This window comes from Chiloscyllium punctatum, chromosome 4 (assembly GCF_047496795.1).
Source record: "Chiloscyllium punctatum isolate Juve2018m chromosome 4, sChiPun1.3, whole genome shotgun sequence".
NCBI classification, from domain to species: domain Eukaryota; kingdom Metazoa; phylum Chordata; class Chondrichthyes; order Orectolobiformes; family Hemiscylliidae; genus Chiloscyllium; species Chiloscyllium punctatum.
Window position 1 is genome coordinate 95562601 of NC_092742.1, and position 14490 is coordinate 95577090.

Genomic DNA, 14490 nt, shown 5'->3' on the forward strand with positions numbered 1-14490 from the left:
AACCAGTTATAGAGTCATTGAGATGTACAGCATGGAAACAAACCCTTCAGTCCAACTTGTCCATACTGACCAGATTATCTTAACCTAATCTAGTCCCATTTGCCAGCGGCTTGGCCCATATCCCTCTAAACCCTTCCTATTCATATACCCATTCAGATGCCTTTAAGTGCTATAATTGTCCCAGCATCCACCACTTCTTCTGGCTGCTGAAAATAAGCACTCAAGTGCAGCGGGCAGTAAAGGGGGCAAACTGCATATTGGCCTTTGTAATGAGAGGAACAAGGATGTCTTCTGGCAATTATACAGTGCATCAGTGGAGCCACACCTGGAATAGTGTGTGCAGAGGATGCTCTTGCGATAGAGACAGTACACTGAAGCTTTATCAAACTGATTCCTGGAATGGCAGGACTATGCATCAGGTGAGATCGAGTTGTTTGGGTTGAATTCACTTACGTTCAGAAGAATGAAGGGGAATTTAATGGAAATCTATAAAATTCTAACAGGACTAGGCAGGCTAGAAGCAGGAAGGCTGTGCCTGATGGTGGGGGGAGTCCAGAACAAGGGGACGTTCTTTAAGGATAAGGGATAAACCTGTTAGGACTGAAATGAGAAGAAATGTCTTCATCCAAAGAGTGATGAGCCTGTGGAATTCACAACTGCAATAAGTGGTTGAGGTCAAAACATGATGTGTTTTCTTGAAGGATGGAAACATAGCTCTTGTGACTAAAGAGATCAAAGGACATAGGGGAAGAGCAGGTTTAGGGCACTGAATTCAGTGATCATATTGGTTAGCAGAACAGGCTTCAGGGGCCAAATAGCCTACTCCTGCTCCTCTCTTCTGTATTTCTATGCAGATCACTTAGATTAAAGACAATTAGCAAATGGTCCCAGAATAAAATGAGGTACACTGCTTTTATGCACTAGGTGGAAGAGTGGTGGAGGTCTAAGGGCAGGTGAATGGGACTAACTATGTAGCTCTTCCAAAGAGCCAGATCCATGAGATGGAATGGTGTTCTTCAGCAGTGCATGATTCAGAGCTTGTTTTCTTTTTAATAGAGATAGGCTCTGAGCAATAGAACTGTTGTGAGGTCAAGATGTCTTGCAAACCAGTTTCCTGAATATCCCACGGAACATAACTGCAGCGTTTGTTGACATAGACCTTTTTTTAAGAAAAAATTCATTCATAGGATGTGGGTGTCATAGGCTGTGTCAGCATTTTATTGCCTGCCCGAGTTGCACTTGAGAAGGTGGCGGTGAGTTACCTTCTTGAACTGCTGCAGACATGTGCTGTAGGTAGATCCACTGCCATTAGAAAGGGAGCACCAGGTTTCTGGTACCCATAGGGAGGGCCTCAACCGGGACCTTGGGTTCACGTCACATTACAGGTGACCACCGTTGCGCTATACACACACAGATACTCCTATACTCCTATACATACACACACACACACACACAGACTTAAGACACTCTGCACTCACTATACACACACACACACACACACACACACTTTCTCACACTCACAACCCCCAACCCAGACAGACAAAGAACCACATGCACACATATATTTTATGGGGTGAATTTGTACTCGCAGGGTTACATTGTACTTTGCTCAAAAACTGCATGCATTCATGTGGAACTCCATTATCTCACTTTTTAGATTAGAATCAATCTAAACATCATGGCAAGGATAGAGAAGACAGGGGGCCAACACCTTCAACAGATTGTCTAGCTATCACCATTGTTAACAGCTAACCCGAGAGTGCAACTTTTTTAAAAAAAGGTTTTGTGATTTACACATGAAAGAAGTGAAACTACGACGGTATTCTAACAGATGAAAGGCTTAACAGAAAATCACTTTTTCAATGTATAATTTCAGTTACATCACACTGTAAATTTTTACTATAAATTCTGTGTGTTAGGATTGAGCCCTCCACTACCACCTGATGAAGGAGCATCGCTCCGAAAGCTAGTGCTTCCAATTAAACCCGTTGGACTTTAACCTGGTGTTGTGTGATTTTTAACTTAAAATGAAGGTATGCAGCTTCATAGTACAGTCAGTACTGCTATAACATGGTAATCCATTCTCCTGCAACCCCACTATAAGCAAATCAAGTAACAGCAGCATCATTTAATCTAATGGGGCAGGAATTGCGTTATAACCAATACATACTTTAAAAGTTCGTACTTTTGAAACAGTGCCCCCAACAGTCAATTGTGTTATCGCAAATTTGCATTAACAAACGCACGTTATAGCAGAACAACCAAGCATTCAAAGACCAGCTACATCCAATCAGTGGGTTAGTTAGTTAGTTAGTTAGTCATTCATTCCATCTCTATTAAAATTGGGTGAATTCCATTCCTATTTTGATTTTTTTTAAATTACATTTTAACCTCTCTTGCAACCCTAACCCACTTGTCTTTTTGGAATTTAAATTTTAACTTGATGATTCTACTCAAATATAAAATATACACCTACATCCAGGAAGACTCTGATGCAGAATTTCATGAATTGTTTCCACTTTTCAAAGGGATCTGGCCACTTGGGACACAATCACACATCGTGTAGAATGCACTGAATTTAAATGCAGATTTATGCCTCAACCAGTATTAACATTCAAATGCCTCACCACTGACTGCATTGACATACCAGCTCAGAAAAGGATGAAAAGTCAACAGTGTATCGGAAGTCCTAAAGGAGAGAGACAGCATCATTATAAGATGGTGCCCAAATGGGCTCAAACAGCATAACCTGGACCATAATAAACAATTTTAAATTATAAATAAAAGTGGTTTTACCAGGGCTCATTTTGAGTTGGAATTGTACTTTACATGCAAACAGACAAGGAGCCATGGCAACAACCAATCTTAGGAATACAGATATTAAGCATAGAATTTTTGCTACCTCCACCCTTCCCATCAGCCAACAGTATACAACATCAAGCATGCCAGAAGCCTTCTTTTGCCACATGAAAGTGGAAATTATTTTCACACAAGCTTATAAGAAGAGAGTTTAAGAGGTCGCTCAATTGTGCAGGCTAGGCTCAGTGACAGGTTCAATAAACATGCACATAGGGGCCTCTAAATTGTGATCACAAATGAAAGGCTCTCCCTCAGGAAAGATGCAGCCAACTAAGATCGGCTCATTTGGACCATCAATTAAACTTTTCCTATGCAACTCAATAGTATACTCTGGATTCTGATTTTAACAGTTGCTGCCAACCCTATTCAAAAACCTGAAAGAAAATACTGTGATTTCATTAACTGTTTAATTTCAGACCATAAGACATAAGAGCAAAAGTCAGCCATATGACCAACTGAATCGAATGACACTCAATATGATCACAGCTCATCTGATAATTCTCAACTCCATTTTCCTACCTTTTCCCAAAATAACTTGATTCCCTTACCAATTAAAACGTTGTCCATTTCAGCCCTAAATATAATTAATGACACAGCCTGACCAGTTCTCAGTGTAAAGAATTCCACTACTTTCTGAAAAAAAATCCTCCTCCTCCTCCTCTCTCTCTCTCTCAAATGGGCAACCATTTAAGATGACAATTAAGGTGAAGAGTCGAGGAGCAGAGAGATTATGCTGACTGGTCCTGGACTCTCCCACAAAGGGGAGAACCTTCTCCACATCTACTCTGTCAAGCTACCTAAGAATCTGATATGTTTCAATAAAAGTTTTTTTCTCATTCCTCTATACTCCAACCTTGCCTCATAGGAAAATCCATCCATACCAGTCAATCAAGCGAACATTTTTGGACTGCCTCCAATGCCAATATTAAAGAACCAAAAAAAATCCTCGTCTCTACCTTAGATATACAATTCCTTATTTTTAAACTGGTGACTCTTAGTTATAGATCCACCCAGTGAAGTTTCCTTAAGATCTTACATGATTCAATCAAGCTGCTTCTTACTCTTCTAAATAGAGTCATACAGCATAGAAACAGGCCTTCCAGTGCAACTCATCCATGTTGACCGAGTAGCCCAAAATAAACAAGGCCCACTTGCCTGCATTTGGCCCATATCCCTCGAAACCTTTCCTATCATGTGCCTGTCCAAAGATGTTTTAAATGTCATAACCATATCTGCATCCTCTGGCAGTGCATTCCACAAATGAACCATCCTCTATGTGAAAAGGTTACCCCTTGGATCCCTTTTAAATCTTCTCTCATCTTAAAAGTATGCTGCCTAATTTTGAACCCCACCTGATGGAAAAGACTTTTGCTATTCACCTTATCCATGCTCCTCATGATTTTATAAACTACTATAATGTCACACCTCAACCTCCTACACTCTAACAAAACAAATCCCAGCCCATCCAGCTTCTCCTTATAATTCAAATTCTGCAGTCCCAGCAACATCCTGGTAAATCTTTTCAGAAACCCTCTCCAATTTAAAAATATCCTTCCTATAGCAGGGTGACAAGACCTGCAAGCAGTACTCAAAAGTGGCCTCACCAATGTCCTGTACAACCTCAACATGACATTCCAACTCCTATACTCAACGGTCTGAGCAACGAAGAGAAGTGTGCTAAACGCCTTCTTAACTACGTTGTCTATCTGTGACGCAAATTTCAAAGAAATTTGTACCTGAACCCCGAGGTCTCTTTGTTTGACAACACTACTCAGGGCCTACTATTAACTGTAGAAATGTCCTGTCTTTGTTAGTTTTGCAATATCTTGCATTTTACCAAATTAAATTTCATCTGCACTCCTCAGCCATTGGCCCAATTAATCAAGATCATTTGTAATCTTAAATCAATCTTTTCACTGGTGGCTACACGACCAATTTTGGTACCATCCGCAAACTTACCAACCATGCTTCCTAAGTTCTCATCCAAGTCATTTATATAAATGACAAACAACAGCGGACCCAGCACCGAGCCCTGTGGATCACCACGGGTTACAGGTCTCCAGTCCAAATAACATCTTCTACCACATCCTACCATCAAGCCAATTTTGTATCCAATTGGCAAGCTCCCCCTGAAACCTATGTGATGTAACTTTATTAATTAGTCTACCAGGCGGAACCTTGCTAAACGCTTTATTAAAATCTGTGCAATCCACATCTACCACTCTGCTCTCATCAATTTCTTTGGTTACTTCAAGTAACTCAATTAATTTTGTGAGATACAATTTCTCATACACAAAACCATGCCAGCTAGCCCTTATCAGTCCTTGCCTCTCCAAATACATGTAAACCCTATCTCTCAAAATCCCCTCCATCAACTTACCACTGATGTCAGACTGACCGATCTATATTTCCCAAGCTACTCCTGACGCCTTTCTTAAATAAATGCACATTAGCCACCACCCCCCCCCCCCACCCCGTCTGCCAGCATCCCGAGACTGTCTAATATTTCTTCAAAAGTCATTCCAGGTGTTAGTCCAACAAATGTTTGAATTGCTCCAAACCAGAAGTAAGGAAACCAATATTGTACATCGCACTCCAGCTATGATCTCATTAATGACCTGTGGAACTGAAGCATTACCTCTCTAACATTTGTATTCAATTCCCCTAATAGTTTACATAATTACTTGCTGTACCTGCTGCAATATATGCACTAGGGCACCCAAATCCCTCCACATCTCAGAGCTCTGCAATCATTCACCATTTGGAGATGCTTTTATTCTTCAAATTTCACATTTTCTCATAATTTACTCCATTAGCCTGCTCTATGCCGACTCACAACCTAGCAATATCCCTCTATAGCAACATCATGTTTTCTTCAGAACTTACTTTCCTATCTATCTTATAATCATCACCTAATTTAGCAACCATACCTCAGTCTCTTTACTATTTATATGAATGACTTGGATGAAAAGCTGAGGCCCCAGCCCTGATGTGCCCACTTTGGCACATCATTCGTTACAGCTTGCTATCCAGGAAATGACTCGTTTATGCCTGCTCTGGCAATAAACAGAACCCAATGACTTTCTGCTGCTCTGCCCAGGCATTCAAACCAAGTACCAGAGGCACTGAATCAATTGTAGGACTGAATCTCCAGTCCTAGCTTGTATATGACTGATAATATCAATAGGTATAACAATGGGAAAAGGTGCCAAGTGCAACGGTGTGAAGAAAGCCGAATATCAGTTGGTAGCTAGGAAAACAGGGAGTTTTAGATTCTCAATAGACTATTGAGCTCCTTGATGCCATCAGATTCAGTTTATTCCTGAACAATGTCTTTAGATATCATAATCCACAAAGAGTTCCAGAGAATAACCGAAAAGCTGTACAAGAGAATCAAAGCAATGTAATGGCTCTAACCCACAACCTTTTTACTCAGGTAGAGACTTCCAAATTGAGCCAAGCTGCTTATTTGCAAGTTATATACTGATTACTCACCGCAGGGTTGTTGTTGTTGTTGCCACTGCCATTCTCAAAGACAATGTCACTGTCTGAATAAATGTCAGCTGGTCTGTAGAAACAGAATACATTTGATATAAAATTCTGTGCAATGATAGTCTTAACAATTAAGAAGCTGAAATGTGAACTTAAAATTGACCAACTATCTCCTTCCCCACCAATGGGCAGCATGGTTGCCCTATGGTTATCAATGCATCCTCACAGTGATAGGGTCCCAGGTTCAATTCCAGTTTTGGGTGACTGTCTGTGTGAGTTTGCACATTCGCCCCATGCGTGCGTAGGTTTCCTCCCACAATCCAAAGATGTGCAGGTTAGGTGAATTGGCAATGCTAAATTGCCCACAGTGTTCAGGGATGCGTAGGTTAGGTGCACTAGTCAGGGGTAAAACAGGATATTATGGTTGGGGAATTGGTTTGGCTGGGTTACTCTTCGGAGGGTCGGTGTGGACTTGTTGGGTGGAAGGGCCTGTTTCCATACTGTAGGGATTCTATTCCATAAAGAAGCCCAAAATTTTCATGAGTTTAATCATAACAATATTTTCAAAGCAGTTTACCAATTACAATTTCAAAATTCCAAGTACATGTATTGCTGGAATCACTGTGCCACATCAAGCAGTTTCTTGTCATTGTACTTGTTTTATTACAGCCTTATTTCTTTTTATTGAGTAGTTCAAAGCAAAGGTTAGAATGTGGAATTCTATCTGCTGTGTTGACTTGATGGGTACATGACCCAGCAGATAAAGTACACTGCTGTGCAGGGAGGAAGCCACTGTGTACACACACAGTGGTTAACAGCAGTCATAGGGACAATGAAGTGCTGCATGCCCTGCAAGTCTGCTCTGCCATTCAATAAGATCATGGTAATAAATGCTGCCTAGCCAGTGACCCCCTTATCCCGTGAATTAGTAGAAAAGAAAGGTGATGTCCAAAGACATCATGACTTGTTTACATGGACTTACAAAATATAAAGTTAAAGGCATTGGGTGTTGAACACCTTAAATCCAAAGGTCAGGATTAAGCAAAGAATAAAATATTTCTGCTTATATGGTTTGAAATTCTGTTTGTTAGATTCATGTTCACAATTCTTTTGAATTTCTGAAGTGTAAGCAGTGTTGTTTTCAAAAGCATAAGTCACAAATGTTAAATAGAACCAAAGTTATTTAAAATCAGATGGAACAACTTCAAAAGGATATTTAAAATCAGGCAAATTATAAACCAGTTGTCCAATCTGATCCTATCAACTGGAATTTTTAGGTTAAGATTACCCTAATCAGAAATAAAACCCCAAATCTTGGATTGCATTGACCGAGTCTACACTAATGCTTGTTCTAAATGTGATCAGTTTGAGAATCTCAGATGAAATGTTAACCTTCGACACCAAGTGACTAGCTTTGTCCTTCCGGCACTACATTTAAGAGTGTTACATTGTACAATGTGGCACAGAGCATCACCAACACACTGATATGGGTACACTGTTTCATCTAGACTGCACAAAATGTGAGCAAAAGTTAATGCAACATTCGACATTTATGCCATCTGAATTTCTGCTGGTCAGGCTAGTGTTACTGTTTCCCATCACATCAAATGTTATATTTAAACCATAAAGTAGGAGCAGTGGAATAAGCACTCATCATAGTTACTCCCATCCACTAGTGCAATTTATGTTCAATGTAAATATTGTTCCATTACTGTTACCCCATAGACTAGATGTTGCACACATCCCAGAGATAGACACTAATGGTCATGAATTTAATGGTCCAGCATTCATTGACCATTTGTATATTGATTGCCAAAATAGATCACAGTAATACATTAATTTAGTTTCATCTTAAAATGTCTGTCTCTCAACTATTCACTCTTCAAGGTTTGTGTAAAATTTGTAGCTCAGGTGCCAGTCGGGGTTGTGGGTATGTTTGTCAAGCTGGGAAGTTGATTTGCAGACGTTTCGTCCCCTGTCTAGGTGACATCTTCAGTGCTTTGGAGCCTCCTGTGCAGCGCTTTTGTACTGCATCTTCTGGAATTTATTTGGTCCTGTTCCTGCTACTTCCTTTGTTCATTATAGTGGCAGGTAAATTGGATCTAGGTCAATGTGCTTGTTGATGCAGTCCATGGATAAGTGCCATGCTTCTAGTGTCATACCCACAACCACAACACATTTTACTCTCCTCAGAATCCACAATGGCTTCTCCAATGACATGATGCCATTTGTACTTTCGCAAAATAGAATAAATGATGTGTGAAACAGAATCATACACCACAGACACAGACCCTTCAGTCCAACCAGTCCATACTGACCATAATCCCAAAACTAAACTAGTCCAACCTGCCTGTGCTTGGCCTTATCCCACCAAATATTTCTTATTCATGTACATTTCCAAATGTCTTTGAAATGTTGCAACTGTACCTGTATCCACCACTTGCTCTGGGAGTTCATTCAACACCCTCTGTGTAAAAAGAAAATGCCCCTTGTGCTTTTTTTTAAAAAAAATCTTTCTCCCCCTCACCTTAAATATGCTCCCTAGTTTTGAAATACCACACCCTCAGAAAAAGACATCATTTTCTCTATACCCCTCATGATTCTATAAACCTCTTAGGGTCACATTTTAACCTCCTACATCTCAGTGAAAAAAAGCACCAGCCTCTCCCCCAAAACTAAAACCCTCCATTTCCAGCAACATCTTGGTATATCTCTTCTGAATCCTCACATTACTGTGGGTTTGGCATCACACGGAAGCCAGGCCAGGTAAGAAGGGCAGACTTTCTTCCTTGAAGGACATTAGTGAACCAGATATGGGGATTGTACAATTAACAACGATAGCTAGTTTTAGTAATGAAAGCTATCAATTTCATCTTATTGACTGAATTTAAATTCCACTAGCTGCTGTGGTAGAATCTGAACCCAGGTCCCAAGAATATTAGCCTGGGGTCTTTAGATGACTAGACCAGTGACAATATTGCTATGCTATCCTCTACCCAGCACCTTCTGTGCTCAAATTGCAATTTGGGGTGTGGGGTGGGGGGGGGTCTGATTTACAAATGGTTGTAAGAGTGGGAATGGACAGATCCTTTACATGGAAGCAGAATCAAATTCTCTCTCTCTCTCTCTCTTTCCAGGTGGAATGGCTTCATTCCAAGTTTTCCTTAACAATGTTGAACAAGGAAAACATTTACTTCTGTCCCGCCTGTGAGGACTAGAAGAACACAAAGACCAGCTCCAAACTTGTGCTCAAAGCCCAGATCATTTACGACAAGTTTGTCAAGGGCCAGCCCCAAAAGGAGGCAGGTTTGCCTTTCTTCTCTTTTGAAGATTGTCTAATGCGTATTTTTTCTTTCATCATCAGTCCGCCATTGACTGAATCGGGGCAACAGGGTGGGAGGTTGTCAGAGTGGTCAGTGGGCACTGGAGGTGACGGGCAGCTGGAGTAGAGGGGGGAGTCAAGGGGTTTGGAGGAAGCTAGATGGGGTGGGCAATGGGAGGTGAGACAAATTGAGGAACATGGTTAGACCTGTACCTCAATTGAGGGTATCATCCTCTGATTGAAATCCTGCATGGTTCCAAGTTCCCTATATCTCTGCCAGAGAGAGATCTGGGTGTCCAAGTGCATGAATCACATGAAAACATTAGCATGTAGGAACAGCAACTGGGCAGGCAGGCAAATGGAATGTTGGTATTTATTGCAAGGGGAATAGAACACAGAAGTAGGCAAGTGTCGCTGAAGCTATTCAGGGCTTTACTGAATCCACTTTAGGCTTCCTTACTTAAGGAGGGAAACAACTGCAACTGAAGCAGTTCAGAGAAGGTTCACTCAACAGATGAAAGGGTTATCTTACAAGGTTAAGCAAGTTGGGCTGATATTCAAAAAAAGTTAGAAAAATGAAGGATGTTTTTATTGAAACATATAAAATCCTGAGTAGATTTGAGAGGGTGGATGCTGAGCATGCTTTTGTAGAGGGACTCTAGAGTTTACAAATTTGGGATCGCCCATGTAAGACTGAGGCAAAAGATTAACTTTTCTCAGATGATCATTAATCTTGGTCATTTTCTTCCCTAATTGGCAGTAGAGACTGAATTATGGAATATATTCAAAATTCAGTAAGACAGATTCGTACGCATTGTCAGTGGGTCTTTTTTGGGGGGGGGGCGCGGAAAGAGTACATAGACATGAAAACGGAGCTGACACCACAATCAGATCAGTCACACATCTGGTGATAACCACTTGTTCATTGGAGATCACTTGCCTCAGTTTATGACAGTCAGGTTCCAGGTTTTATGTTAAACAATTTTTGGAGCAACTGGAGAGAAACCTACTAAAGTAGAAATGTTTCCCAGCTCAACTCTATGGTTTCTGAAAATGAATCCTTTTGTGGAATCTGGAGTACTGGTCTAGGTACTGCCATATGAGAAGCCCCTGAAAGAGTTTGTCATTATTTCCTCATTGACTGCATCTACAAATATTCAGTTACACCACATGCACCTGTGCACCAGCATGTCACACCAACAGCCACGGTGACCATTTCAAGAACCAAGATCTATTGGTTAAATGTGTTATTTTTTAAAAATAGCGAATCTTTGTAGAAAGAAATTTAATTATATTTTCTTTTATCAGATATATGCATGTGTTGGAAAATCTAGGGGATTTTCATTTTACAAACAGTATGCTGGCCTGTTTTGCATCTTCATTAAAGTTTTATTTCACAATAAAATGAATAATTTTCTGCTGTTTAAAGAAACCTAGATGATGGATCTTTTTAATCCTAGTTCTAATACAGAGAAAGCATAAGATTGGCCATATCGGAAACAGTGTAAAATAGTAAAATTTACGTTACGATCCGTGGAGTAATGGGACCAAAGACAGACAAAGCACACCTCCCATCTCAGGCATAACGTCACATTATGCTGCATCTGCCACCTTGTTGACCATTAATTTCACCTATCTGTATCTCTTTGCGGCCTCTTTGTATCCTCCACACTGCTTTCCGCAAGCAGCTTTCCATCACACAGAAATGGAACACAAATCTAGACAGATGCCAGGTTTAGTCCCTATCTGATCTTGAGCAGAGGCACTGAAAGGACAGACCTTTGTTTCAATGTACCATCCAAAACAATGCCCAAATTGAAAGAATAGTCCAAGCAGGAGAAGCAGCCAATGCACTTCACTTGTAAACATGGTAACTTCAGCAAGCAGACACTAGGGGATCCCTAACTTTCATTATTGCTGATCTGCCAGTGTTCTATAAACTTAAATAAGTTAAGCGTTGCTACCTGTTAAATGAAAGGAAGGTGATGCACACTACAATCTGCTTGGTATGGAGATTATCCTTTCCGTAGTAATAACCCAGCCTCTCTCAGTCCATTTTATTTCTTCGGTCAGACAACTAGAGCTCTTGTAGTTAGTGTTCCACTCTTCCATCCTCCATGAGGTTGAGCACATCCTTATTTTTAAATCCTTTCAGAATCTTGTTCATCCCTACATTTGTAATCTCATCCAGTCTTACAACCCTCCTCAAACACCATCTTTTCTCCAGTTCCTCCCTCTTTGCATGCCACTTTCTTTTGACCCTCTATTGGCAGTCAGGCATCTATGCCAAAGCTCTGGGGTTCCCTTCCTAAACTTAATATTTTTTCAACCTTGTCTTTAAGATGTTCCTTAAAATCCAACTCAAGTTTTTGGTCCCACGTCCCAATGTTTACTACGGTGCGATTCTGAGCAATGCAAATACTTAAGATAATTAATTGAGAGCATAACTTTATGCCTTGTTCTTCTTTTTATAAAAATTGTCCAGTCAATGCTCTTGCTCTATCCTCAGTGACCCTACAGGACAGTATGCACATGGATTGCAGGCAAAGATATCATTAGCCTCAGCTGAAAAGTTTCAGCTAAAATGGTCCTCAGCACTCATTATCCAGGTTCATCTGGGTGAAATGTTGGAGGGCTGCAGTTATCTGTTTATCCAAATACAGCATCAGTCAACATCTTCAGGACAGGAAAGAAACTATCCTGAGGAAAACACAACAATGGAACAGTAGACTGGTCCTGAATCTCCACTGAATCTCTGAGCTTGCACTACATTTGCTATTTGAAATAGCTTGCAAATAGTACCCCAAACCAAAAAGCCAATCATGTCCAAATGTATTAGCTAGCACGGAAATCTGGTTCATACTTACAAAAACGATGCGCAGAATACATCCTCTTCATCATCATCCTCATCACTCGACTCTCTCTCAGTGCATTTAACACTCGATGATCTGTCACATGATGTGCTCCATTCCACAGAACTGGTCGTGACGGGGGGTGGGGCATTCTTTTCAATGTCATCAGACATCATTAGCTTTTTTTGATAATCTGCCTCAGGTTGGGGTGGAGTCTCTGGCATGTTTTCGGAGGATGGGCTTGAGGCAGGCTGAATTTCATGTTTCTCAATCCAAGCATTGTAGTACCTTACAATGTTTTCATGGTTCAGACGTGATAGCAATGTCACTTCACCCTTTATTCTACGGAAATGTTTACTGGAAGGATTCACCAGGATGCGTTTAACAGCATAATAGCAGCCATCTAATTTATTCTTCACCTGAAATCAAGCAGAGTGTTGAATTTAAATAACTATTTAAGGTCATAAGAATGCATGATATTGAAGACGACAATAAAGAACAGTTTGTTTTTAAGACAACCATCTAAAATGGTCAAAGCAAATATCTATCCAGGGTATAGATATTTATCAAGCCCACAGAATTTTGCAGGAGATGAACATTTGCAAACGCTTAGGAACCATCACATGTCTATAGGGACATTGTGATTCATGTCAAATAGTATATCAAAATAATGGATTAGTACCGTACATACTCATGTAAAAATCAAACCTTTTAGACTATTCTTAAGGTTAAATTTATGGAGTTGCCTATTACATGGATACCACCTTTGAAGGGCTCAAATTCATGCTACAGTCCAAAATACTGTATCATTAGCAAAAGCTCAATTGATCTCGAAATGAATAAAGAAAAAAACTCAATGAATTACAGTAATTTCATATGATAACTTATAGCACTCCTTTTGCCAATTTCTGATTACAAACTGGTGAAACTGTAATGTTATTTGGATCAAAGGAGCTCAAAAATGAACTGAGGAGAGCCAGGAGGGCACACATGAAAAAGGCTGGGTAGGAAGGATTAGGGAGAACCTAAAGGCATTTTACTCATACGTGAGGAATAAGAGAATGATCAGGGAGAAAGTAGGGCCAGTCAGGGATAGCGTACAGAACTTGTGCGCAGAGTCTGGGCAGATAGGGGAAGCCCTTAATGAGTTTTTGTTTTGGTTTTTACTAAGGAACGGGACCTTGTTGTGAATGAGAACTTTGAGGAGCTGGTACACAGGCTTGAACAGATCGAGATTGAGGAAGTTGATGTGCTGGAAATTTTGGCAAACATTAAGATTGCTAAGTCCCCAGGGCCAAACCAGATTAATCTTAGGTTGCTCCGGGAAGCAAGAAAGAAGGTTGTTAAGCCGCTGGTGAAAACCTTGCTTCTTCACGCTCCACGGGAATCGTACCGGAGGATTGGAGAGGGGCGAATGTTGTTCCTCTTTTCAAGAAGGGTAATAGAGAAATCCCTGGCAAATACAGACCAGTCAGTCTTACGTCTGTGGTCAGCAAGGTTTTGGAAAGAATTCTGAGGGAAAGTATTTATGATTATTTGGAAAAGCATAGCATGATTAAAGGCAGTCAGCATGGCTATGTGAGGGGCAGGTCATGCCTCACAAATCTTATTGAGTTCTTCAAGATGGTGACAAGACAGGTAGACAATGGTCAGGCAGTGGATGTGCTGTTTTTGGACTTCAGCAAGGCATTTGATAAGGTTCCCCATGGTAGGCTCATTCACAAAATCAGGAGGTATGGGATACTGAGAGATTTGTCTCTCTGGATTCAGAGAGACTGACAGAAGGCAGAGTGTGGTTGTAGACGGAAAGTATTCTGCAGGAAGTTAGTGGTGAGTGGTGTCCCAGAGGGCTCTGTTCTTGGGCCTCTGCTCTTTGTAGTTTTTATAAATGACTTGGTTGGATTAGTAAATTTACCAATGACACAAAGGTTGACAGTATCGAGGGCTGTTGCAGGCAAAGGGTGG

General features: G+C 40.6%; 1 protein-coding gene across 1 annotated transcript in view; it reads right to left on the reverse strand.

Annotated features, from left to right (window-relative positions):
• Nucleotides 1-14490, reverse strand: part of LOC140475996 (eIF-2-alpha kinase GCN2-like) — a 127087-nt gene that overhangs the window by 70709 nt on the left and 41888 nt on the right. Inside the window, exons 12-14 of the mRNA XM_072567898.1 lie at nucleotides 12541-12944; nucleotides 6355-6427; nucleotides 2648-2689 (exon numbers count right to left, since the gene is read on the reverse strand). Of these exons, the coding sequence (XP_072423999.1) occupies nucleotides 2648-2689; nucleotides 6355-6427; nucleotides 12541-12944 (519 nt within the window). The remainder of the gene's footprint in view (nucleotides 1-2647; nucleotides 2690-6354; nucleotides 6428-12540; nucleotides 12945-14490) is intronic.